We start from the raw sequence: 27,831 nt of genomic DNA on the forward strand, positions 1-27,831 counted from the left end.
ATATGCAATATGGGCCTGCTTAATGTACTCGATTCCATTGGGCTCCTGGAGTTGACGAGTAGGTTCTTCAAAGACTGTCTGTTACTCTGCCCAAGTTCAAGAATCTCCCGGGAGTAAATTTCACCAACTCTATTTATGTTTTACTTTTTTATTGCGTCAACAAAATGTCACCGAGTCACCGATTAAGATCTGTCATCTGTGTGGTAAAGCGATTTACCGTTAAAAAAGAGAGGCAATTTACCGTTGAAATTTTGCGGGGCAATAGCTTTTTGCCGGGGTCTTTTATGCTGTCTTCTTGCTGAATAATATCATCCTCCATCTTTTCTCGCCTTTTTTCTTTTGTTTTTCTCTTCTGCTTCTTTCATGGCGTCGTCAAGCTCCGGAAGCTCAATTCCCGCTCCAGGTACACCTTCGCAGTTCGCAATGCAACAATCCAATATTGCTTTTTTTGTTTTTTTTTTTTTTAATTTTTCTCTCCTATTGACACTCTCTGATCTTGAATTTTGACCAGAGGCTGTTCAAGTTCTCGTTTCGTTACTCGCAGATGAATCCCCCATCGTCAGAGAGGCCTCCATAGCCTCGCTCAAGGACATTGCCGCCTTGTACTCTCTCTCTCTCTCTCTCTCTCTGTATATTTATGTATAATTTGATTTGTTTGAAGTCTCTCTCTCTCCCTATATATATATATACACACACACACTTATATATATTGAATTGCAATTCCAGGAACCCTCTTCTAGTTCTCGATTGCTGCTCGGCCATTTCGCGAGGAGGACGTCGGGTAATCTTCAGTTCTTCGCGTCTATTTACATGGAATTGAAGTCGGGTTGTTTCTGTATCTTTTTCAATTCGACTGTGTAGTAGTGTGATTAGGGATTTTGTTTTTTCTGCGTCTGTTTCAGCGTTTTGGTAATATGGCTGGGGTTTTCCAAGTAATGGCTTGTGGAGTCCGAGCCTTGGACGCCCAAGACGTCGACCCTCCTTTCATGGCTAAGCTCGCCAAGATTGCCACTGCTGAGATTATCTCCTCCAAGGTACTTTCTGTTCTTCATCTGGGCGATGCTCTGTTGGTTCTTAGTGAATCTGCTTGCATCATTTAATTGAAGTGTTCTCTTTAATTTAGGAGCTCAATGCAGACTGGCAAAGAGCTGCATCAGGCCTTCTTGTTTCGATTGGCTTACATTTGCCAGACCTAGTAAGTGCCTAGTGTAAGTGGAAATTCACATTTTTTATATACATTTTAAAACTGACTATCTTTCTTTTGTTATTGCAACCTTTTATTGTGAGCTGAAAAACAATAAATATTCTGAGTTGTTTCCTTCTAGTATAGATTTGATTTTATGTATGGCTTGAATGCCGTATAAGGTACTTATTTACAAAAGTTACTTTAAATCGTAGATTGTACAATGGGAAAAATGGGTTGTCCAATAAACTTGGTTGTTACTCTCCAAATTATCTAAAATCTGACACTGGGATGCCATGTGATGCTGTTATAGAATAAGGATTTTGCCATTGGTTTCTGCATAATTTTAGTTTTGGCTATTGGAATGAGATAGAATCATAGAATCATTTTCTTTGATACATTTTGATGTACGATATATTTGAAAGGGAAGAAGGGCTGGTTCGGCCACTTTTTAGGAGAAAATGGCCTTGCAAAGAGTTAATAAGATTTCAATCAAAGGCTTAGTTAGGGTCAAATGGCTCTGCATTTTAAATATAATTGTCTTCTCTGACATAAATGTTTAAAATCCTGAACATTTGGCTTTTAAGGGTAGCTGTTTTAAAATTTTAAATGTTCTTATTTAAAAGATTTAGCAACCCAATATGCTATACTGTAGAAGCTAAGATTCATGAATCTTTCCCTGTTACACAATGAACAGGGTTCATTCATGGAAAACGATGTTTCAGGTAGTCACATAGATGTTAGCATATGGCATTTAAGTAGGATTTTTTCAGGCTCTTATAAAATGCTGGGTATTTCCATTTGATTAAGTGAGTAGCATTCAGTAGTTCTACTGTATGGTGATGATGCATATTTTTTTTTTAACTAGTGACATCCCTTTTCTTTGAATTGGGGGGATGGTGGGCAAACTAGTTTTTAGCAGAAATTCATATCTTTGTGTGTACTTAAGTGATGACAGATATTTTTGGTCTGAAGAGTGATGCCAGATTAGTTTCTCATAAAAAAAATGGAGGAACTATATTTTATATGCATTCGGTTGACGACAGATCATTTTTCTCGGCACTATTCTTTGTGCAGGAGTTATTGATGAAACATCATTATTCTTGACATTGTCTATGAATCAATTGTCTTTTAGATTTTTCTCTCTCTTCCTCCCTCTGTCCTGGCTCTTCATGAGATTCTTCATTAACCTTTTCTTTTCATGATTTGGCAGATGATGGAAGAAATATTTCTTCATTTGCCTGGGCCGAATTCAGCTTTACCAGCTATGGTTCAGATACTAGCAGACTTTGCTTACGCTGATGGTTAATAATCGAACTTCCTTTTTCTTTGTGCTTTTTGCCCAGCACGGTGATATTCGTTTGTTATTGTTTTTGGTTTTTTGGCTTAAACTAAAATGTGTGCCATACCTTTTTTTTTTCCCCTTTAATTCTATTGAAGCATTGCTGTTCACTCCACGATTGAAAGATGTGCTTTCACGGGTTCTACCTATTCTTGGAAATGTGCGAGACACCCATCGGCCGATTTTTGCTAATGGTATGCTGAATTTCCTTTGGCCACTTTCTCTTATTATATCTCTTTGCTTCTAATTGTTAAACAACCACAGGCCCCAAAAGTGGGAATGGGCTAACAACGTTTATCAAACTTACGCTAATATGATGAAGTGAAATTGGAGTAAATGGGTTGCGATTATTGGAAAACTGTGGAATTATTAATTACATGTTCCAAACACTGGTCAAGGTTGCACAAGATATCTTATGTCAAACTGCACTGGCCAACTTATATACGTTAAAGACTGGTAGCATTTCATGCTTTCATCTACAATCAAGAACAAAGGAAAATAGATTCTTTTATGGCTTCCAAAGTAAGTAATCAAATCAAACCTTTAACAGATTCCTTCTATTATTGAAATCTGAATGTTGAGAAGATTCTTGAAGTTTGTATTGATTTTGTCTCAAACTTTGTAGAGACTAAGGCCACCAAGAGAAACAGTAATAATAATAAGATGGGGGGATGCTAATATTTCTACCATCTAGTTATGAAGAAACTTGTTAATATGTCTACCATCTAGCTTTTCTGGTAAATTCTATTAGAGATTTTACCAATGTGTTTTCAGGTCTCCTTGGAATAAACTTAAACAACTTCATCCATCTGGAAAAAAGAAACACCTTTAACTATCTTTTAGATAGAGAAAAAAAAGGAATAATATCTTAAACTGAGATAGAGAAAAAAAGGAAAAATATCTTAAATTGAGTAACTCATGGTTAATGTGCTTGATTGCTTGGTCCACCATGGCTCATCTAACGCACTCTCGTTATAGGTTGATTTCTAGTTTGGTTTTCTCTATATGAGTGACTAATGCTGTCCAAAGCATGGCATCACTGTAATTCATAAACACAGACACGCTGGCCAAAGCATGGCGTCTGCAATTAATTAGAACACTTCCATTTGTCTGCTTGCATGTAAAGTTTGTAAGAAGAGTTTGCTTGCAAGTTGCAAGTTTGCAAAAACATTTCTCTCTCTCTCTCTCTCTCCCCCTGGGGCTCCCCCTTCCCCAGTCGTGGACAAAGTTTACAGTAAAATGTTACCATACTAATTTTATCTAAGTTTTGCTATGGATGTTCACTATTTTTTTCCTATTATTTCCAGCTTTTAAGTGTTGGTGTCAGGCTGTTTGGCAAAATAGTCTGGATATCCCTTCGCATTCACCTCTGGATGGTGACATCATGTGAGATCAAATTTTTGTTGTTCTTAGTGTTTCATTTTCTTCAGTCCTGGTTCCTTTATTTTTCCTATGCCCCTTTTATATTTTTGTATTTTTTTTTGTCTAAAATTAATAAATATCATTTAGTGCAGGTCATTTCTGAATTCTGTTTTTGAGCTTTTATTGAGAGTTTGGGCGGTGTCGCGGGATCTAAAGGTTTGAAAAATATTGTTCTATTTCTTATTGTAATATCTCGCTATTATCCATGGTGATCCTGGTTTGACCTAACCTTTAGTTGCAAGTTTACCTTGGCATCGGTTATTACTATAAGTTAAACTCAGTCAAATATCTCTCTTTGAGTAAACAATTTTTCCTTTTCTTTTTTTATAGAAATACAATGGTGCCTGATAATTTTAAATTGCCTTCTACTTTCTTAAGATAAATCGTGTGTCTATATTTTGTTTAATCTATGCATAAACTTTTTGGAAGAAGAGCGAAGAATTTTACTAGATATCTTTTCTCTTCTCAGCCTGTATGCTTAGATGAAGTATCATACCACATGCATGGGTTGCTCATAAGTTAGTACTGATTTAGTGGTGCTGAAATAATGTTACCTCCGCTGGACTGCTGGTTCACTGTTGCTGTGGACTGTTTACATTAATAAAATTGTTCTGTTTCTTTTAAATTATTCTTTTAGTGGTGCTGAAAGAATATTCTTTTAATAAATTGAGTGAAGACTAGAAAAGCGATTGTTATTGTAAAATGGTTTATTTATCAAAGTCTAGTGTCTGTTACTTGTTGGTATGCAAAGAGGTTGCTCGCATGTTCTTCCTATGTGCATTTATTTTTCGCTTTGATGCTGAGGAATATTGTTTCATAAAGTTTACTGAAGACTAGAAAAGCAGATGCATATAGTTAATTGTCCCTATGTAGAAAGTTCCATGTGTACTACTTGTTTTTTTTTGCTAAGAGAATCCATGGCATTTTATTGACCTGAAATCTGGTTTTTATAACTTGATTAAACTCTTTTTTGAGTAGGTTCGCATATCTTCTGTAGAAGCATTGGGTCAGATGGTTGGCCTTGTTACCCGGACACAATTAAAGGCAGCTTTACCCAGACTTGTCCCCACAATATTGGAATTGTAAGATTGCTTTATAATAATTCTGGCTGTATATGTTTGTGATGCTGCACTATACATATATGTTTTGTGTACAAGTCTTTGGTAATATAGTTTCTAAACTGGCATTGCACTTATATATTTTTAAGGACAAACATAGATACACACACCCTCAGTAATTTTATATGTATACATCAACATCAGTAAGGGTTGTACCTTTTTGCTTTTTCCTATTGATCAGGTATAAAAGAGACCAAGATATTTCATTTTTGGCAACATGTAGTCTTCACAATCTCTTAAATGCATCTTTACTGTCAGAAAGTGGTCCTCCTTTACTTGAATTTGAGGTAATGCATACTAATTTCTGTTATTTTATTCATAGTGAGTTTTTTGGTTATGAAGTTGTAGAATCATATTGTATTTGATACTGCAAAAGTTGAGCTACTTGATGATTTAATTTTTTGGAAGTGCTGGTTTTCTCTGTTCAACTCTGTCACCAATTTTCAAGGAATGAAACACCTAATTTGATGGCAAAGTGAGACCATGAATCTGGCCTTACTATGTAGGAGGCCTTATTGTACATCATAGGCTTTAATTACCTTTAGTTATTGTTTCCGTCGGACTTCTAATTTTCTTTCCGATGCTAGTATTGTTTATTTGATGCTGGTTTATTCTTATGATGGTTTGCAGGAGCTCACAGTTATTCTATCAACACTCCTTCCGGTTGTTTCCTTCAATAATGACAACAAAGAAAATTCAGATTTCTCAGTTGGACTGAAGGTGTAAAAACGTATTTTGTTACGTTTGAATTCATAACAAATGATTATTCCGCATAGTTTTCTCTGGTTTTATGCTGATGTTGGTTGCTAACTGTTTCAGTAGTCAACAATTATGTTATTTCTTTTCAATGTTTGAGACTTCAAGTTGTTTTTTTCTTGTGGGCAGACATATAATGAAGTTCAACGTTGCTTCCTGACAGTTGGCTTGGTATACCCTGAGGATTTGTTTGTATTCCTTCTTAATGTGAGTATCCTTTTCTTTCCAAAGTGTTCCTTCTTACTGCTAAGTATTTATCTAAAATAAAAATGAAGTCGGTGTTCTTTTTCTGTATTACTTTTTGTAGAGAATATACCCACATCAGGAATGTAAAGCCTTGCGTTGTAATATATAATGTCCTAAGTCTCTCCACCCATTGCCAATTGGTTTTGGGTTGATGCTCTAACTTCTACATTGTATCAGAACATGCAATTCACGTATTAGGCCAATGGCCACACGTGCTTTCATGTCCCCCAATATAAGTTTTCCACATGTTTGGCTCAAGTCATGCCAAATGTAAAGGGGCCTATTGAGAGTATATCCCACATAAGGAATGTAAAGTCTTGCTTTACAATTTATAATGTCCTAGGCCTCTCCACGCATTGCAAATTGGTTTTGAGTTGGACGCTCTAACTTCTACAATTTCCAAGGTTGAACTTATGTTTTGATGGCCTTTTTTACTTTGTGCATATCTGCTACCAGAAATGCAGATTGAAGGAAGAACCTCTGACATTTGGGGCACTATGTGTTTTAAAGCATCTTTTGCCCAGGTTTCTTTACCTTCTGTTGCTTTGTAATTACTATTTTTGATTATCTTACATGATCTGACATTCTTATGATTTTATTTGGAGGCTATCTGAAGCATGGCACAATAAACGGCTTTTACTTGTTGAAGCTGTAAAATTATTACTAGATGAGCAAAATTTATGTGTCCGAAAGGCACTTTCAGAGGTACGCTGTTTTGAACTAGGAACTGCTAGTTGTAGGCCCTAAGCTACTTTTTGTTTTCCTTTTTCTTCTTAAACTTACTGTAAAATACTTGTCTTTCCTCTCTCCTAATTTTACATTGCATTGCCTTGGTGTAGTTGATTGTTGTTATGGCTTCACATTGTTACTTAATTGGTCCATCTGGGGAGCTGTTTGTAGAATATCTTGTGCGTCATTGTGCTTTAACAGATAAGGATAGGAGTGATTTTGAGAGGTCCAAGGATGTATCAGGCAACACCTATATTCCTTTCCAATACAAGAGATCAGAGGTTTGCATCTGATTCGGTTGATTTGGAAATTTTAATGCAGCTACTGATCTTATTTAATTGCCACAAAAGAAATTTATATTTTGATGCCCAAAATATTGCTATAATGTGTACCAAAAATGATGAAATCTTGATGATATAAGGTTTGCATCTGATTTTTTTGATTTGGAAATTTAATGTGGCTACTGATCATATTTAACTACCACAAAAAGAAATTTATATTTGATGTTCCAAACATTACTATAACATTTACCAAGATAGAAAAATTATGAAATCTTGATGATATATGGCCCTGAAAATCTCTCATGTCAGATACAGTAAAAAGGTGGATTTTGCTTTAATCATTGTATCCAGTATTAAAGTCACAGTGCTTTCTAGGGTCAGGTTTGCGGAGGAGATTCTAGATGTTTCTAGGAAAAATAATGCTTGTTGCCTAAGTATAGTAATCTCAGATTCTTATAGCATTTAATACTAGTTTGTTCTTCTTAGGTGAAGACTGGCACAATTTCTCTGACAGAGTTAAGGGCAATCTGTGAAAAAGGTCTTCTTTTGCTGACTATTACGATCCCTGAAATGGAGGTATGCCAGATTGTCAATTCTACATTTAGTAGATCTTAAGTCTTAACTGATTGTTTGATATTCTAAAGGGGTTTCTTTGTATGAGAATGGTACTATTAACTGAAAAAAAGAGAAAAAACGATTCATGATATTTGATTTTTCTGCAGCATATACTTTGGCCTTTTCTGTTGAAGATGATTATTCCACAGGCTTATACTGGTGCAGTTGCTATGGTAGGACTTCTTACATCCTCTTTTATATCCCTTTCATGCAGGGAGGTTATTTTACATACTCAGAATTCAGATGCTTTGTTTGAATACAAGTTTGCCTAGATTTTGGTGAATTTCTGATTTAATGCATCCATTTAGTATAATTTGTCTCATGAATTTGAACACTTGTTGCTGCTACAGGTTTGCAGATGCATCTCAGAATTGTGCAGGCATAGATCTTCTAATAGCGATACTATGCTTAGTGAGTGCAAAGCTCATTCTGATATACCAAATCCCGAGGTATAATAATTGCTATATCTAATTTTAGACTTTTCCTTGTGCACTAAACAATTGATCTCAGAAATTCTTGTTTTACTTGTGTTTTCAGGAGCTTTTTGCTCGCTTGGTGGTGCTTTTGCATGATCCTGTAGCAAGGGAGCAGCTGGCTAGCCATATTTTAACAGTAAGCATATTCTATCCTTTTCTAGCATGGGTTTGGGCCTGGAAATGAGCTGTGGCTAAGCTTGTTTGTAGTGTTTAAACCCAAACATGACCGGTTAACTTAATGGGTCCAAATGTATAAACCCATACTCATTCACTAATTTAACTGATTAGAAATGTGTAACCTGTAACCCACAACACTACCTGTTTAACTATGTGAGATGTATAACAGAGGTAGAGATTTTTAAGTTTTGCTAAACAATGGATGAAGTGATAATGATTTTTGTTATTAACAAGAAACAAGAATTTATTGACAAAGGAAAAGGTGTTACAAGGAAAGACAGACAAGATGTCCATCTTAGAAAATAACCAAAGATAATAACTAAAACCAACTGCGTAAACCTAACAATCAATACATTACTCCCCCAGTCAAGATAAACCAAACTAAAGGGAATTTTTTTAAAATGCTTTGATAAAAAAGACCACAAGGATGCCAAAATCTGCTCCCCTCTCTTAGAAATCCGCCTCCTCCTCCCTCTATCTTCAAAAATTACTTTTTTTTTTTTCCGGTCCATATAGTCCCAAAAATTGCCAAACTACACAACGCCACAGAGTGTTCTTCTTCGTACTAGCCCCCACAAAATCCTGCACCAACAAGGATAACTGATGCAGGAGCATCTCCTAGGGTTCCAAGACTTATTATTATTTTTTTGTAGCTTTTTAATTTTTATTTCCTAGCTGGATTTAGAGTCTAGTTTCCTTATTTCATTAGGTCTTTTAAGGTAATTTTACTTTATGTTTTCCTAGTTAGTTTAGGTTTATGCTTTTCCTAGTTATCTTAGGTTTATGTTTTCCCTATATAAGCTTAAGGCTTAGGTTGTAATAGAGAGTTTTTGGCATAATATTATTCAGAGATTTCTGATGTGAGAGTTTCTCTTGGGTTCCTAAACCCTAGAACTCATCTATCTACGTTCCAACTTTGATTCTATAGCTTTATTCTCTCTCTTTTCTACTGTTATTGCTGGATTTTCCTTTCCACTGTGGTTTTTGCCCTATTACTATAGCTGGACAGCAGCCCTATGCTTCTGTCTTACATCAATTGGTATCCGAGCAAACCTTGGTTGCAAACCCTAGTTCTACACCATGGCTGGACGTGGTAGAAGCCGGGGACAAGGAAACCAAGCTCTACAAACAGAGATGGCAGAGATGTGGCGTATGATCGAAGATCTGTCAAGAGCGGTGGAAACGCTCCGACGACAGGAACGTGCGAAAGCCCGTATGGAGATTCCGGAAGGCGGACGCAACCCCTCGGACATACCGGAAGGTAGTCTTGAGGATGAACGTTTTGTGGAAGAAGTGGTGAGTTATGATTATCCAGGTTCCGCTTATGATGGCGTTGAATCTGAGAATCGTGGTTCTCATGAGTCGGATAGCCCTTTTGAAGAAACTTTGGATGACTTGGAAGATGATAGTTCTCTGAATTTAGATCTTCCTCCAGTATTTGATAGTTGTCTAGAAGATGATTGTGAAGCTTGTTATGTTATTTGTTTGGGGCTTGAGAAAACTTTTGACAAAGAATCTTGTGAGAGTAAAGAAAATGTTGGGTCTGAAATTTTTTTGAAGGAAGGGAACCAATATAAATTTGAAGATAAGGTGATACAGGAAATTCTTGAAGTAGACGATGAGCCCACAATCCTGAAGTCCCAATACTCTATTGGAAATAATGCTTCTGAATATGTTGATTTCATTGGAGTTGATGCAATGAACTTCAAGATTGCCAAGAACCTGATCGATTTTGTAAATCAAATGAAAACTGATGTGAAGAAATTATGGGATGCGAGATTGATCATGGACAATAAAGCTAACTATTTAAGAAGGATCAAATATTCCAAATATCTCTTTCTTTGGAAAGGAAGATATCAATTTCAAGACTATAAGTTCAAGAAGAGTTTATCTGGATTTTCCGCAAAAGTTGTGAAGACTTACTCGCCGGAGTCGAGTTTTTCCCAACCCGGTGGAGTTGATGCAGGAGCATCTCCTAGGGTTCCAAGACTTATTATTATTTTTTTGTAGCTTTTTAATTTTTATTTCCTAGCTGGATTTAGAGTCTAGTTTCCTTATTTCATTAGGTCTTTTAAGGTAATTTTACTTTATGTTTTCCTAGTTAGTTTAGGTTTATGCTTTTCCTAGTTATCTTAGGTTTATGTTTTCCCTATATAAGCTTAAGGCTTAGGTTGTAATAGAGAGTTTTTGGCATAATATTATTCAGAGATTTCTGATGTGAGAGTTTCTCTTGGGTTCCTAAACCCTAGAACTCATCTATCTACGTTCCAACTTTGATTCTATAGCTTTATTCTCTCTCTTTTCTACTGTTATTGCTGGATTTTCCTTTCCACTGTGGTTTTTGCCCTATTACTAAAGCTGGACAGCAGCCCTATGCTTCTGTCTTACATCAATAACTATTTATAGGCCATGTGCCCACAATACTAAACACTTGTAGCAACCTCCCCAAATATGAGAGGCGACAGAACAATGCAGAAAGATATGATCTATACTCTTAGCACACATTGCCCTTTCACCTTTCATATTTGGGGGAAGTTGCTACAAGCATTTACTACTTTGGGTGTTTTATTCCTAAATTAAGAATTTCACCTAAAAGAGAAAACATGACATAAAAAGAGTATGGACTTGAAAAGCATCACGTGAATCTAACAAAAAAAACTCCAATCTGTAGATTTTTCCTCCAACCCCACCCACCATATATGGGTTGGAAGCCATCACAAAATTTAACAGAAGAAGCTTATCTCAAATTAAATTTCGTTCCAACCAACATAAGCAAAACAATTTCACAGAATCTAACAAAAACAACTTATATATGATAAATCTTAAAAAAAGCATGCAAGACTTATGCTCTGGTTATCATTCATCTTATATTGGAATAGTTTGTAATCCCAAATGATGAAACATTTGTTTTCATGTATTGCCTTGCAGGTCCTTTGTTATCTGGCACCTCTCTTTCCGAAAAATATCAACTTGTTCTGGCAAGATGAGGTATATCATTATGCAATTAAAAACTTGAGTATTTGAGTTAGAATTGGAAAGTTTATGTTTATGTTTTAGTTTTTAATGCATTTAAACCTAATGGCGATGAGTGGGAAACCTATGTTCTTGTACACAAATGTCTTTAATGGAACAAAGATTATATGTCTGTGTGCAACCAGGGGCAACTATATATAAGTACTGTCATATCTTCAAAAATGCATTGAGTTAAAAGGTGGTAAATACCCTTGTGACCCGATCTTTATTTACTTTTAGAAGGAACATAATGCAGTATCTGATGATGATGTTCTGATTTGTTTAACACAATTTTTGTTTTGAGTTCCCTTGTCCCTGCTGTGAACTTTCTCTTATTTGATCAATAAATTGGCAAAATTTTTCACATTTAGGTGTTTAATTTTTTATTTATTTGTTGTATTCTTGTTTACTCAGTTTCAAGCAAAATAAGAAGATTAGTATTGTAGTCTAATTAATTTTATTCTTTGGTAAGCTCTAGATTCCAAAATTGAAGGCATATATTAGTGACACAGAAGATCTAAAGCAAGATCCTTCTTATCAAGAGACGTGGGACGACATGATAATCAATGTAAGCAACTGACCTTTGAATTTTCCCTGATAACTGTTCCTTTCTTCATCAGTTCTCTTGATTTTTTGGACAAAGAACTCATGCTGGCTGTTGGGATCATACTCCACTGTAGGTGAAAAACTTCAGTGGGGAGGTTTCCTGCCATCTCATCTTACTGAATGGCACAACCATCCACTCAAAACTTGCCATATATTCAATTTTAATTATAAGTAATTCTTTTAATTTTTATTGTTTTATCAATAAATAAAAAACTAAAAAAAATGAAAAAAATCAAGAACAACCCAACTCTACAGCACCACGCCAGCCACCATACTCGCAGGCATCAGCATCACCGGCGTCCCCTACCGCTTGTGTCAGCCATCCCCCTCTCTCTCTCTCACTAATCCCACAATCTGAAACTTTCTCATATACTTTGCATCCATCAAATATTGCAAACCAACATTTAAGTTTGGGTGAAAGCTTGCAATTTTTTGAGTAAAACCTTGGATTCCAGTGAGTCGGTGTGACGGTGTCGCCAATGAGCAGGGGTGGGAGGAGTCATCGATTTTTTTTCATTGTTTTAGGGTTCGTGGTGGCTGGCGTGGTGCTGCAGAATTGGGTTGTTCTTGGTTTTTTTTTCATTTTTTTATTTATTGATAAAATAATAAAAATGAAAAGAAATACTTATAATTGAAGTTGAATATATGGCAAGTTTTGAGTGGATGGTTGTGCCATTCAGCAAGATGAGGTGGCAGGAAACCTCCCCACTCAAGTTTTTCTCCCACTGTAGACCATGTAGGGGATGGTGGACGAAACATAAATCTGTTTCTTCAAACATGTATCTGTTTTTCCGGGGCATTCTAATTTAAGAGTTAATGTTCCAAATGAAGTGATTGACATATAGATACGTTCTTTAGCATTGTGAAAAACAAGGCGAAATGTGTCTGAAACTAAAGGCCCTCCTCGATGACAAATAAAGTTGATTTATCTCTTTGATTTTGTGTGACAGTTTTTTGCAGAATCTTTGGATGTGATTGAAGATGCTGACTGGCTGATATCCCTTGGAAATGCTATTACCAAACAATATGAACTTTATACATCTGATGATGAACACTCTGCACTTCTTCATCGGTATTATTTCTTTCAAACCAGTGCTGCTAAACTAGATATAAGGAAGCAATGTTAGATTCAATATAGCTATATTATGCTCCAAAAAAAGCTAAATAACATGAACATATATTGAACAACTAGAGCTGCTACGCCCAATCTTAGCGGTTAATGACCGTAGGTTCCTTATGGGGTCTGCCCATGTAGAGGTCTTGGATGGTTGAGATTGGACAATCGTGATAGGCACTGGTGTCCCTAGCATTTCTCACTGAATGAAATAACTGACACTACCCACATTGGCTTATTAAGGTTCCTAGTTCCTAGCAAAAAGATTGTAAAGAATGCTGAAGCAAAAATCTAACCAAGGCAACTACTTGGCTTTTGCTGCTTTTTTTGCTTTAGTTTCATGTATTCTCATAACAGAATTTAGCTTGTAATGTAAGCTTAAAGGTTTTACCAGCAGTTATCATTTTTATTCTAAATTTACTGGAACTTCCATGGGCTCCCAATGGTTAGTGCCCTTCTTAGTTCCTTGTCAACTCAAGAAGCTATGTCTAAACCTTTGAGTTGGGAGGCATGTTTAAAATTGAACTATAATCTTTTCTATTGCAGCTGCTTTGGTGTGTTGCTTCAAAAAGTTAATGACAAGGCTTATGTCCGTGAGAAGATAGATTGGATGTATAAACAAGCTAACATCGCAATTCCAACAAATAGGCTTGGTCTGGCAAAAGCCATGGGATTGGTATCTTACAGTTCATAGTTTATTTTCCACTCTTTCCATCTTTTCTGCATTCGTGATTCATCGCTTTTGGCCTCTCCATTTCCAGGTTGCAGCATCCCACTTGGACACAGTCCTGGAAAAGCTGAAAGGCATTCTGGATAATGTTGGGCAAAGTATCTTTCAAAGGTTTTTACATTGTTAGATTTTCTGTGTGTGTGTCACTTCCCCCTACCCCCAAAGCATTCTAGCTTTCCTTGTTTCAGATATTTTGAAAAAAGTAATTTATAAGTTTAGATGATGAAAAAGCTTTATGCTGTTCTTTAGTACACTGCATATATTGCAATTGTGCAACTTTCTCCCTAAATGGTGAAAATTTTAGACTGCGACTACTAAAATTCCCCCACTCCCTCCCAGTGCAGGCACTTGGATATTGTGATTATGGTTCTAAATTTTAATAGTTGGCCAAATTTCTTTGGTGACAAATATCATCTGCAATGGTTTTTTGTTTGTTTTGCCACAACTTGTTGTACCTATAGCATGTAGAATTCCTAAAAGAAAAATGCAAGTAGAAACTTTAAGGTTGCAATTTTCTGAAAATAACAAATCTCAATCAAATAATTTTTAAGTTGTGTGCCATTGGTGCTTTCAGCACATGTATTTACTTATTTCAGAAAATGTGAGAAATTGTTGAGTGCGGTGTGATTTTTTTTTTTTTCGGTGATATTTATCTTCTTTGGGTTCTAATGTGCAATTTACTTTTTGTGTGGGTGTGGTAATTATATATTTCTTATGTTATATGACGTGAACAGTTTTTGTTGCTTCACTTATTGCAGATTTCTATCTATTTTCTCTGAGGATTTCAAAACAGAAGAGTCTGATGATATACATGCTGCTTTGGCTCTAATGTATGGATATGCTGCAAAATATGCTCCATCAACAGTTATTGAAGCCAGAATAGATGCACTTGTTGTATGACATCTTGTCCTATTCTTAGCCCGTCATACTACCAAGAAGAAATAGATTCTTTTTTTCTCCTTTCTTTGTGTTCTGTGAACTTATATTGCAAAACTACTAGAATTATGAAAAATGTAGTCTTAGAATAGAGAACTGGTGCTAACTCACTCCCTGTGTGCTTCACATAAGCTTATCCTGTCATTGTTCATTGTTGCTGGTTAGAGATGTGGGTGATAATGGTTGCCTATTCATACATATACACAAATATGAGTGCATTTTCCTTGGCTAAGATAACCAGTAATTGTATTTCTTTAGTATAATGCAGTCTAAGAGTCGACTCACACAGATGCTGGAAATAGAGTCATGTGGTCGCATGGCTTGAATATTAGTGAAAGCAATTGTTGACAACTTGTTGAATTTGGATTCCTTAGGCGAACTCTAATACTTTGCCACAATCAAATATAAGGAAATATAAGGAATTGTTTATTTAAATTAACTGTGTAATACCTCTGACCTAATATATTTTGGAGGTATCCTGTTTATCTCCTTGAATCTATGATTTCTCAATGTAGTTATTCTTAAGCATTTGCTTTATGAAAAAGTTCAGAGCATTTTGAAGCTCTTTCCAGAGTTTGTCTTTGCACCAACCTCTCTCTCTCTCTCTCTCTCTCAAACACACATACATACGCCCGCCCACAAATTTACTCATGTGTGTGCACGTCCCTGCAAACAGAAGCACATGTACATGAACTGCATGCCAGCATTATCTTAACTTCTACATCTGATTCTGGCCAGCGGTTTCTCAAGCCTGAATTGAAACTTAAGCGTTTTTTTTTTTTATCCCTCGGAAAGTGTGAATGCACAATGCACTAAGAACCAATGCCAATAAAAGAGGAGATGTGTATAATCTATGTTGATTAGGTTCACCATATTTTCTTGATGGTTTAAGTTTTTAGCAGAATATCGTAAGTCTACAAAATTGAGGTTTCTATTTGATCCTATTGTTTAGAATTCTGACCTTTGAATGAATTTAAAAGGCCAACGTATCTGTAAGTGTTGTAGAATTTTAAGAATTTATAGATTGATTACTTATTCCTCTTGCAGGGGACTAATATGCTATCACGGCTTCTTCATGTGCGCCACCCTACTGCAAAGCAGGCAGTTATTACTGCTATCGATTTACTAGGTTTGTCCAAGCCATTAGAAAGCTGGTGTCATTTTTTTTCATTTACTATCTATTACAAACTGCTGCTGCAGATCTGGAATGATTGGGTTTTGTTAAGGTTTTTAATTTGCTCTTTTATCTGCATATTGTGTTGATAAAACTTGGGTGGCCTTCAATTTATGATTTTTCTTCATTTCCATGATTTTTTGAAGTTTGAACTCTGAGAGGCCCCTGCCCCCTCTCTTCCCTGCTCTTTTACCAAAGACGTCAAGGAAAACTTACCATTTCACTTAAGCTTGTTCCTGTGCTATCAGGTTATTTTGATCATCATGTCGTACTTCTAGCGTTTCCTGAATGTCTAACTCTAACCCCATATAACCAGATGGTGCTTCTACCGTTAATGTGTATGGTCATTCATGTGGTGTGGTTCACAATTTTACCTAAAATATCTGTTCATACATCTTTGAAAAGTTGAGATATAGAATGATCTGAGATTTGATCTCCAAGAGTGTACCTATGCTTCTTTCTTTTTCATTTAATGTCTCTGTGGATATTGGCACATGGCAGACACATATACATGCAGGGAGGAGATATTATCATCATCATAGACTGCAAAATGCGATACAATTGCTCTCTGGACACTTGTTATGCTCTGTGCCATCTGCTTTAGGTGACATATAACTGTTAGTACAATGCATGTTTTTCAGAAACTTATGCGTTGATAGTACAGGTCGTGCCGTCATTAATGCTGCGGAAAATGGCTCATCATTTCCCTTAAAAAGAAGGGACCAAATGCTTGACTATGTACTAACTTTGATGGGCCGAGATGACAATGAAAGTCTTTCAGATTCTAGTCTTGAACTTCTGCACACGCAAGTTAGTATTATTATTGGAGTGTTTGTGTCTGCGATAGCAATGAGCTTGTGTTTGTTTTGCCAGAAAACCGTGGAAACCGAGTAACTTCCAAGAAAACACAATTTTCTGGGTGTTTGACTCGATTTTTTAAAATTTAAGGAAGCATAATTGTTCTAAAATTAAAATCCTGGAAAATTGCTTCCTGGAAATTATTTTGGAGGATACTTTTCCCACACCCATAAATAAATACTTTCAAGACTTATTAATAATTTGTGAGACTTTAGGAAGCTAAGCTTTTGAAAACTTGAACTATCATTGTATTTGGTTATCCACAATTGTTTACTTTTACAAACTATTCCAAGAAATCCAAATCAATTCCTTAACAAAACAAAAATTATGAAAAGAAAAAATATCAGTAACCTTTTTTTGCACAAAGAAAATTATTGATTGGAAAAGATTTTCTATGAAACAAACACAGGCTAAATGTTGTGGTCAACTTCCATTGTAACTCTTCAATTTTTCTTCCTCTGCGTGCATTTCCACAGGCCTGCGCATTAAGTGCCTGCACAACGTTGGTCTCTGTGGAGCCAAAACTAACAATTGAAACCAGAAACCATGTATTGAAGGTTTGCTTTTTATTATGCTGATGCACTAATTATAACAGGAAACCACTTCTTGATTATTTGTTACTTGATCTTGTTAATTCTGATAATTTTGACAGGCCACCTTAGGGTTCTTTGCTTTACCTAATGATCCAGTAGATGTCGTCAATCCCCTTATCGACAACCTTATCACTCTCTTGTGTGCAATTCTTCTTACAAGGTATCTTAAATCACATGGTCTATGCTTTTTGGAGTACTTGTTCTTCTGAAATGTCAAACTGTCATCATTTTCGAAGTTTTGTTCAAATGCTTTGCTTTGCTTTTTTTTTTTTTTTTCCTGTGAAAGTAATCAGATGTTTACTCAGGATTCTTTTATAATTTTGAAATTATAGTGTAAATCATGTTATATGTGGTTTTCTATTATTATTTGGTTGTGATATACTATGACACCTCTTGGATTCTTGGTCTCTCCATTCATCTCAATATATAGAATTTTGGGCGTCTCCATTCATTCCAATTAGTTTTAGGTTGGATTCTCTAACTTTAACTTGGTATAGAACCATGCAATTCATCTACGTGTCTGATTTAGAAACAAATGTTGGACTTAGTTCCACCATACATGAGGGGGTGTATCGAGAATATAAAAATCACACATCTGGTATTCTAAATCTTGCATCGCAATATATAGAATCTTAGGTCTCTCTACTAATTCACAATTGACTTTGGGTTGAATGCTTCTACTTTAGCATATCTATTTGCTAACTCCTATGAAGTTTTGACTTATAAGTGCTCCTTTTTGTTATTGATGTAATGTATAATGATTATGAAGTTATATGTGCTACTTTTATATGTTGCTTTAATGTATAATAAATACCAATGAGCTTAGGGAAATTTGCTCAGGATTTACATATTCCGTGTGTCTTTTTCTATTTATGATATCATATATACCACTTCTGATTAGCATCATATGACAATTTAGTGGAGAAGACGGGAGAAGCCGAGCAGAGCAGTTATTGCATATCTTGAGACAAATTGATCAGTATGTTTCTTCACCTATGGATTATCAAAGGAGAAGAGGTTGTCTTGCGGTACATGAGATGCTTCTCAAGTTTCGGACAGTTTGCATTACTGCACACTGTGCCCTGGGCTGCCAAGGAAGTTGCCTGCACAACAAGCAATTTGACCGTAATTTGCATGGGAACTTCTCCAACTTACCATGTAAAATTGTCTCCTTAGACAGTTTTTTCTTTTTGTTTTCTTTTTCTACCCTTATTCTTATTATTTTGTTGAACTGCCAGCGGCATTTGTATTGCCAAGTCGTGAGGCCTTGTCTTTGGGAGACAGGGTCATTATGTATCTTCCACGTTGTGCGGACACTAATTCTGAAGTTAGAAAAGTCTCTGCTCAGGTAAGCTTTTGCCAGAATTTAGCAGGTTTTTTCTAGTCTCATTTAAGTTAATGCCCTGTAGTTAAATATGTTACCCTCATTGTTCTCTGGAAATGTATATGGTCCATATGGATGTCTAAATATTGTTTCTCATTTTGACTGCATATAACTCATTTCTCTCTCTCTCTCTAGATTCTTGATCAGCTTTTTAGCATCTCAATTTCGCTTCCACGGCCAACAACTTCCAGTTATCTTGTTGATATAGAATTGTCCTACAGTGCCTTATCGTCCCTAGAGGATGTCATAGCTATTTTGAGAAGTGTAGGTTCATTGCCAATTCTTTTCATACATTTTCCTGTTTTCTTCATTTTTTTTTCTCTTTCCTCTTATCATATCCTTCGTTTGAAGCCATGGATGGGTAAATGTGACACTAGGGGGATCTTTTGGTTTTTCTGTATATCCAGGATGCTTCTATTGATCCATCTGAGGTTTTCAACAGAATCATTTCCTCTGTTTGTATGTTACTGACAAAGAATGAGGTGAGTGCTTTGTTAATGTATATATTTTCAAAATTGACATCAATACTGCAATAGCTTCATCTAATTCTCAATGAATTCTTGCAGCTTGTAGCTACCCTGCATGGTTGTACAGCAGCTATATGTGATAAAATTAAGCAATCAGCTGAAGGGGCCATTCAAGCTGTAATTGAGTTTGTCACAGCAAGGGGGAATGAGCTGAGTGAAACAGATGTTTCAAGGTTTAGCTAATATTGAAATTTTAAATTAGTAACAGATTTCAAAAAGGAAAACAATGTCAAGAGCGAGGGTAAGATTTTGGTAAACAAATAGACTTATGTGCTCTCAGTAACTCTAATAGTATATTTGTGCCTTTAGGACGACCCAAGCTTTGCTGACGGCTACGGTTCATGTAACTGAGAAGCATTTACGTCAGGAAACTCTTGCTGCTGTATCTTTTTTAACCTATATGTATACACATATATATTTAGAGTCCTCTCCTAAAAGGGGATCCTTCTTTTTAAGAAAAGAAAAGTACCACATTGTTGGGGCCTACCTTGCAATGTTGTCAGATAAACCGAATTGTACATTTTTTAGGTCTCCTTTCAAGGATCATCTTTACAAAAAATCAGCCAAAGTGGAAATTGTAAAGCCATTTGAATATCATTGTGATAATTTCAGTGTTTATCAAAAATATTGTGGTCGTCTATTTATTTGATCACATTTACGTGCTTAATGGTTTCCGATTTGACTGGCTTTTTGTAAGGGTGTTTGGTGTTTCTTGAATGAGGATATAAATAATGGATCATTAGATCGCTTTGGGTGGTAAGCTTTACATGCATCCTTTTTTTTTTAAAGAGGAATTCTTCTCTAGAAGCTTCCTACTTAATCTTGGAGACAATTTATTGTTGCCTCCTCTTTGTTGCTTGTTGAAATCATCAATGCCATTACCCTCTGCCTTTAATTTGGTCTTTTTTGGATCTCTGTCAAATATCCTTAACTGCCAGAAGATTTCTTCTCTAGCTGAGAGCACTAGCTCGAAAGTTGTCTTCAATGAAGTTTTGGCTACAGCTGGAAGGGATATAGTAACAAAAGATGTATCTAGACTACGTGGTGGCTGGCCAATGCAGGATGCATTTTATGTGAGTCCTATGTGGCTTACAGTTGGAGATCTTTATCTATGTCATGCATTTTATTTACTCAAATACTATCACTAAAGTTTAAATGGTTTAATTCTGTTGCAGAGGGAGGGAGGGGGGAGGGAGAGAGAGAGAGAGAGAGAGAGAGAGAGAGAGAGGTTATAAAATTTCTGTGATACTCCCTAAACCCTAAAACCCTAGACCTGAAAGTTTTCACCTGTTTACTAAACAAGTGAGACATTTTCAGGATTTACAAAACTCAATGTCTATGATGTCACTGGCTCCCTCAGTCCAAAAATCATCTTAACATTTCATTTTCATCCCATTCTGCTTGCCAACCTTTCGAACCTGTGGGTTGTAATCTTTACTTTGTATTTAATATGTTGATGAGAATGGCATGATGCAAGTTAAATTGTACTTAAAGTTGAAAGGCATGATTCATTCATTATATAAATGAATTTTAATTTGTATGTGATACAACCATATTCAATAATTGATGTCTCTTGTGTTTCATGGGTACTCTCTCTCTCTCTCTCACATGTGTGGTTGTATGCATCGATACCAATGCACATGTGTCCATATATCTCTTGTTAATGTCATGTTTGATTTCTCTTTTATATGCCATCATTGCTATCTTCTTTTTCATTTTATTTATTCAGTTTGATCTTAACAATATTTACTCAGTCATCTCTTAATTTTTGTAAGTTTATTATTTTATTTTTTTTCCTGTAGGCATTTTCCCAGCATACGGTTCTTTCATTTTTGTTCCTGGAGCATGTGATATGTGTCCTTGATCAGTATCCCGTCCTTAAAGGCGATTCGGAAAAAGGAGACAGTTCTAGCCATTTAGTTGATGGTCAAATGGAGGATGACATTCTGCAAGCTGCTATTATTGCTGTCACTGCATTTTTCAGGTTTCTAATATCAGCTTTGATTATCAAATTTCAGCTATATTTATTAGGTTAGATAATTTTGTTATGTTCTATTTTTGTTGCAGAGGTGGTGGTAAAATAGGAAAAAAAGCTGTTCAACAAAACTATGCTTCTGTTCTTGCTGAACTCACTCTGCAACTGGGAAGTTGTCATGGTCTAGCTAGCTGTGGTCAACATGATCCGTTACGGTAAGAATCTAGTACACACACATTATATATACATATAGATTCTAATGTTCCTTTCTCGGAGTGTCTGATGTGTTATTTTACCAGATGTCAATTATGACCATATATTCAAATATCATTCTACCTAATCAATAATCTTGATTGACAGTTTGACACCAACAGAACATGCCAGAATGTCTGATAAGAGAACATTATCCTCACACACACACTTGTAAGTTGCAAGCACATATGGTTTAAGTGTTAAATTTGTCCCATTTTTCATGCTATTGCAGGGCTCTTTTAACTGCATTCCAAGCTTTCTGTGAATGTGTTGGAGATCTTGAGATGGGAAAGGTAGAAAAACACATAGAGTGCAATTACTCATCTGTTTGATTATGGATTCTTCAAGTGTTGTCTCTTGCAATACGAAGGGAATCTAATTTAGATAATTGTATAGATTTTGGCTAGAGACGGAGAGCAAAATGAAAATGAGAGGTGGATCAATCTTATTGGAGACATAGCGGGCTGCATCTCTATAAAGAGACCAAAAGAGGTAATACGGTTCACTTGAGACAATTTATTTGCGTTGTTTTTAAAACTTTAGTTTTGTACCATGATCTATATTGGAACTTATTAGTTACGGTAAAATGTATGTTAAATGAAACTAGTTGGAGACTTCTAAAATAGAAAAATGTGTAAGCTGTGTTCTAACTTCTATCACATATAGTAAAATTGTAGAAAAATTGGTTGCCAATGAACAATTCGGTAATTAGTTGTACCACTAGCAGCTTTATATGATAAAAAAATGATATTTTTTATTTTTTAGTTTTGCTTCTTTCAAATTCTGTATTTTCAAATATCATAATCCATTTTATTATGGTTCCCCAAAAATCAGGCTTGTGGATATTTCATTTTCTTTCTTGATGGATATTTATATATTTTTTTTATCTTAAAGGTTCAAAGTATATGTGTAATTTTAAGTAAATCATTAAATCGACACCAAAGATACCAAAGGGAAGCTGCAGCTGCTGCATTGTCAGAGTTTGTCCGCTACAGGTATGCATAGGACGTCAACCAATGTTCTCTGCTTATTATTGGTTCCATTTATTTCACTTTATTTAATGTGTTGTTATTTCCATGATACGTCATTGTTATCATGGGATCTTGTTGCAAACATTGTTTCCATCATATGTTATTATTGTTGTGTAATCTTGTTACTTTTCTGTTCACCTTACCTTTTCAGTTACGGAGTTACTGTGCCTGTATATTGTTACTGTCCATGTTTACGCATGTGGCAGAAATGAGGATAAAATTGAGAAAGTATGGGAGAAAATGATATTAAATCCAATTATTATGTGCATAATAACAACTGTTCACTCTCTTTTATACGATTGTTTTCAGTTTCTAGTGTGCTTACAAGACCCATTTTAGTTCTTTGCATGCATTTTAAACTTAGTTTGTGTTCATTGTTCGTTCAGTTGCCTTTTGTGTTAATAGTTAAAATGGTTTGGTTAGCTTTTGATTTCAAGTTCTTATTAGCTGATATTCCTGATAATGCAGTGATGGGTTTGGTTCCCTATTGGAGCAGATAGTGGAGGTGTTGTGTCTACGTGTATCAGATGAGTCTCCAACTGTTAGGCGCTTGTGTTTGAGAGGACTAGTACAGGTTTCCAAATTCTCACACAAAATTGTTAGGAATGATCGTTTTGTGCATGCTTCTCTCTCCTTTGTTTTTCTTTTATATTTTCCAGCTTTTGCTGAAAAACTGAGCTCTATATTTTTCCAAATATGAATATGTTCTCACTTCTCACTTCTCACTAATGGGTATTTGCATGCATTCACATGCTTTTCATTCCATTTGTTTTGAGGTAAGAGGAGCATTACTTTATTCGTTAAAAAAGAAATTTAGTTGTAAAACTTATAAAATGTTTTGCATGTATTTTGGCCTTAAGAGAAAGAGTCATTTAATTAGGCTTGTACTTCGGATGATATCTTATGATCACATCTGGTCCATTCTCAAGCCTGGACTTGTTTGTCTCTGTGTCTTAGAAAAGAGGAAAATATTCATGTCTTATTGTGCAATTATTTGTCCTTTACAAGAATTATACACATATGGAGTGCCTTTTTATCTTAATTTGTTGTGCTTTGTCATTGTTTTTCATTCTTTGCACTCTGGAGGAGATAATGTTTCTGAACTTTCGAGTTGCAGATACCATCTATTTATATGCTGCAGTATACAACACAAGTTCTGGGTGTAATATTAGCTTTACTTGATGATTCCGATGAATCTGTGCAATTAACTGCAGTTTCTTGCGTACTCACGGTGAATCTCTCTCTCTCTCTCTCTCTCTCTCTCTCTCTGTGTATGCGTGTGGTGTGTAGTTTATTTTAAGTGCTGAAATTGGAGAGAATAGGGTTTAATGTTTTATATTATTCTTCTCCAATTGGACGGTCATATAGCTGTACAGGATATACACAATAAGGAAAATCTAACAAGTCAGCCGATCACTTCTAATTACACCCTAGAAATCCTCTCTTTATTGGAACTCTAGAATTTTAATTAGTTCGTAATTACATCAATTACTCCAACATTAAGAATTATCTCTATAGATTAATTTTTTCTTGGTAATCATTACTTGTGTTTTATATACACATAAATCTTGTGTCAGTTGTTGAGTACTCGTTTTTTAATGTATCAGATGCTTGAGTCATCACCCAATGATGCGGTGAATCCCATGTTGCTTAATTTTTCTGTACGGCTTCGTAATCTTCAGGTGCACTACTTCACTCTTTAGCATACTCACTCAAAACATTATTTCCTTGATTCTTTGTACCTCCTTTGTTGCTATATTTTGATTCCATCTGATGAAATGATATTTCCAAAACACATTCAGTTGAGTAAATACGTGTAGTTATGTTTGCAGTTAATATTTTAAGGATTCATTTGCAAGGTTTCTTACTTTAACTACTTGACTTCAAGGATGACTGTGTTGGTATTAGTGTTTATCAGTAGTCCAGATTTACAAAAAAAAATATAGCGTATGGAATATTAGAAGTTTGACTATAAAAGAAAGAATACCCATAAGTGTAACAAAGTTGAATAATAACAAAATGTTTAATATATTGGTAATGAGGTATAATGGGGCTGAACAATATAAAGAAGTTTAATATATTGTTTGGCCCTAGGGCCCCCTTTCTTATATTTGAGTATTTGGGCTATGTTTGTGAATTGCAGCAAAGCCCAGTCCGTAACTTTTACCCATATGGTCTTATCCCTAAATGGTTATAGAGGCCCACTTCGTTTCTTCTTGGGGATGAAGGAATCCACATGGACATGTGTAATGTTATAACACAGAGAAGGAAGGCCCTTCCACAGTAAATTTTATCATCTTCTGACTTTTTTTTGGTCAATTGCTGAATCCAATTGTCATTTGCAGTCTGCTATGTTTGATTTAATTCTTTTTTAAAGTTTCACTCACCGCTGGAACTTTCGGTAATATTTTGGGTTGCCACTGTTTCCACCGATATTTGAATGCCAACATCTTGGCGACATATCGCTGGGGATTCCGGAAACATGTGGAAGGATATACCTCCACCCCCATTTTGGTGATGGCACTCCTAAAAAATGACATTTGGTTGACATTTAGGTATGTCAACACTGCTGTACTTGTTTACTTATTAATAAGATTCAGTCATGCTACATTTCCTTCCTATATTAGTTCTGTGTTTGAGGATAAAAAGATATTAAGTCATTGAAGGAGCCAATAATAACATTCTTTGTGTAAGCATTCATGAAAATCCCTTTACTTTGTACATGCAAGCCATGACATAATGTTGGGAAAGGATTCGAAAATGCCTCTTCTAGAAAAAGAAGGGAGAAGGGGGTTTGGTAAACAGTGAAAATTAACTTTTGGAGGATGTTGCTCATCCTGGAAGTCAATTTTAAGAAACTAGGTCAGCACTGCCTCTGAAATTGGGCCAAAATGCCATGCATGCTATACCAGTTATTATTTGAAAATCAGGCTGTATCTTGCATGTTGTTCGGAGCATGCTTCATGTTATTTTGCTGATATCTTAACTAATTTACTACACGTTTGGAACAGATATGCATGAATCCGAAGATGCGAGCTAATGCTTTTGAAGCTTTTGGAGCACTAAGCAACTATGGAATTGGGGCACAACAAGAGGCATTTCTTGAGCAGGTCTCTTACTCATTCTGATCTTACAGAGGACTAACCTTCTGTCCTTCATTTCAAACAACTATACTTTTTTTTATTGATGATCAATAAATGGCCAATATGAGCATAGACATTGTTTAGATTATAATCTTCATGTTATTGGATTTTTGTTTTGGCTTGTCAGGAAGTAACTTCTTACACTTACACCATTGTTGATCCATACTTTAACGAGTCGCTTAATTATTTATTGTTAAGAAAATAACTTGCAAACTTAACATAATTTGTCCTTTAATTTATATGAAGCTTATATAATCATAATTACTATTCTCAGGTACATGCTGCCATCCCACGCTTGGTTCTGCATTTGCATGATGACGATGTTAGTGTGCGACAGGCTTGCCGGGTAATTGCTTACAATCCTTATTATTTCTTCTGTGCATGAAGCTTTATGAAGACTTTTTTTGACATGTTTTTTCTTAACTGATGGATAGAGTACTCTAAAACGAATTGCCCCCTTATTGGAAATGGAAGGACTGTTTCCCTTGTTCAACATGCATTCTTTCAATCATGATCATCGGTATGCCTTGACATATTTGGAGATGGCTGAGTTTATGAAATGGTTATGAAAGCAACCCTTCATATGGTGATAGATAAACTCACACCAATGTTTCTGTTTTCAGAACTGACTTCGAGGACTTTGTCAGAGACCTCACAAAACAATTTGCTCAGCATCTTCCCTCAAGAGTTGATAGTTACATGGCATCGACAATACAGGTTCACATGCTGGAAAACCTTCATCTTTCAATACAAGAAATATCTATCTTGGTTGACATGCTAATTGAAAGTAATGCATATTTCAACTCAAGATCGAGATCGCCTTAAATCTGCTAGGGGTTGGCTGCACTAATGCCTATCCAAAAGGAAAGGGTTGGCTGTTCTCCTCCTCCCTACACCTATCTTAGATCCTACACTTTCTAGCCTTTTCTTAAAACCTGCATTCAGTTTCTTTGTAGCTTCTATAACTTGAAATTTTTACCATGATTCTTTCTTGCTGACTCTACCAAATAATCTCATCTTCCATCTCAGTCTCATCTCTCATGTGCTTGTTTCTGATCTTATATTCTTATCCTTTTGTCATCACACCAAGCTGCTGTAAATCAGTATTCATGTTACGAACATGTTTATTGACCGATTAGGCTGGCATATCATGAAAAGTGATGCTAGCTACATGCACCAAATTTGGTTTATAAGATGATAAGATGATGCCGAAGCTTACATGGCAAGCCACTCATGGCTCACTACATGCACCAAATACATGGGGGGTAGAATAGTGTGACATGCATAGAGTGCCATGTAAGCTGTCACATCAGCATGTAAACTAATTTTTGTAAAAGTTTTAATACATTTAGCATTCGTCCTATCTTGAACAATGGTTGGCCTTATAGTTATCTTATGAATATCCCCGTTATTTTATGGGTAAAAAAAGTAGCACTTAAAAATGATTTGTCTTACATTCTTGATGTGGCAGGCTTTTGATGCACCTTGGCCAATAATTCAGGCAAATGCTATATACTTCTCCAGCTGTATGCTATCTGTGTCAGATGATCTGCACATTTTGACTCTTTATTATACCCAGGTCAATTTCAGACATGAGCACTATCTTTTTATGTCATAATTGACATTGCATATTCACAGAAATTCATGTCTTCATCTAGGTATTTGGAACATTAGTAGGCAAAATGAGTCGGTCAGCAGATGCTGTCGTGAGAGCAACATGTTCTTCTGCCCTGGGTATGTTATTAAAATCCTCCAAGTCAAACTCGTGGAAAACAGCCCGAGTTGATCGTTTAGACTCAACTGCAAAAGGCTCATGATTCATGAATATAAACTGAAGTAGCCATGTATGAGGGACTAAGAGGGGCCGTGGCCCCCGCAAACTTTTGTTAAACAAAATTCAATATAAGTTGTAGAATACCAATGTGTTGAGCATATTTGTTGCTTGTAATTATATTTTTTTTTCTCTTCTATTATATTATTTTCAGTTAAATCAAACACCACCTAACTCAAACCTTACAACATCATTTGGATATTTATTCTTTATGATTATTGGTAATATGAGTTTATTATTTTCCTTTTGTATTTAATTGATCATATTGTATTTTTTTTTTTTTTTCAAGACTAGGTTTATTTGAACCCAATTATTTTGTA

At 35.6% G+C, this 27,831-nt stretch overlaps 1 protein-coding gene across 2 annotated transcripts; it reads left to right on the forward strand.

The window, feature by feature from the left end:
- The first annotated feature begins 264 nt into the window (after positions 1-264).
- LOC147281891 (ARM repeat superfamily protein) lies at positions 265-27,762 on the forward strand. Of its 2 annotated transcripts, XM_086247456.1 has the most exons (51): positions 265-403; positions 512-602; positions 727-781; positions 903-1,034; positions 1,124-1,195; positions 2,397-2,487; positions 2,624-2,719; positions 3,833-3,911; positions 4,040-4,103; positions 4,926-5,029; positions 5,247-5,352; positions 5,696-5,785; positions 5,951-6,028; positions 6,524-6,591; positions 6,673-6,772; positions 6,907-7,077; positions 7,564-7,653; positions 7,800-7,865; positions 8,043-8,141; positions 8,230-8,304; positions 11,274-11,333; positions 11,836-11,925; positions 12,914-13,035; positions 13,624-13,753; positions 13,839-13,918; positions 14,566-14,701; positions 15,791-15,872; positions 16,582-16,727; positions 17,252-17,332; positions 17,428-17,528; positions 18,288-18,526; positions 18,607-18,716; positions 18,888-19,016; positions 19,160-19,234; positions 19,319-19,452; positions 19,589-19,661; positions 20,221-20,352; positions 21,082-21,263; positions 21,347-21,469; positions 21,739-21,799; positions 21,903-21,998; positions 22,401-22,501; positions 23,006-23,111; positions 23,655-23,768; positions 24,145-24,219; positions 25,549-25,647; positions 25,955-26,026; positions 26,115-26,200; positions 26,304-26,397; positions 27,152-27,259; positions 27,339-27,762. In XM_086247456.1, exons 1-51 carry the CDS (start codon positions 364-366, stop codon positions 27,495-27,497), a joined length of 5,163 nt encoding a protein of 1,720 aa, XP_086103582.1. In that variant the 5' UTR covers positions 265-363; the 3' UTR covers positions 27,498-27,762. The 2 variants fall into 2 exon arrangements, with proteins under 2 accessions (XP_086103582.1, XP_086103583.1); XM_086247457.1 differs by lacking the exons at positions 265-403; positions 512-602; positions 727-781; ... (2 more) ...; positions 2,397-2,487; positions 2,624-2,719 and having other exon boundaries at positions 3,871-3,911; positions 4,035-4,103.
- The last annotated feature ends 69 nt before the right edge of the window (positions 27,763-27,831 follow it).

The sequence above is a fragment of the Dryas octopetala genome, chromosome 6 (assembly GCF_963921425.1).
Source record: "Dryas octopetala chromosome 6, drDryOcto1.1, whole genome shotgun sequence".
NCBI classification, from domain to species: domain Eukaryota; kingdom Viridiplantae; phylum Streptophyta; class Magnoliopsida; order Rosales; family Rosaceae; genus Dryas; species Dryas octopetala.

Excerpts from the sequence above, each read along its gene's own strand:
- LOC147281891 (XM_086247456.1), top strand. The coding sequence starts at position 364 with ATGGCGTCGTCAAGCTCCGGAAGCTCAATTCCCGCTCCAG. Across the intron at positions 6,592-6,672 it reads TTAAAGCATCTTTTGCCCAG|GCTATCTGAAGCATGGCACA; the intron begins GTTTCTTTACCT and ends TTTTATTTGGAG. Across the intron at positions 16,728-17,251 it reads TTGAACTTCTGCACACGCAA|GCCTGCGCATTAAGTGCCTG; the intron begins GTTAGTATTATT and ends GCATTTCCACAG.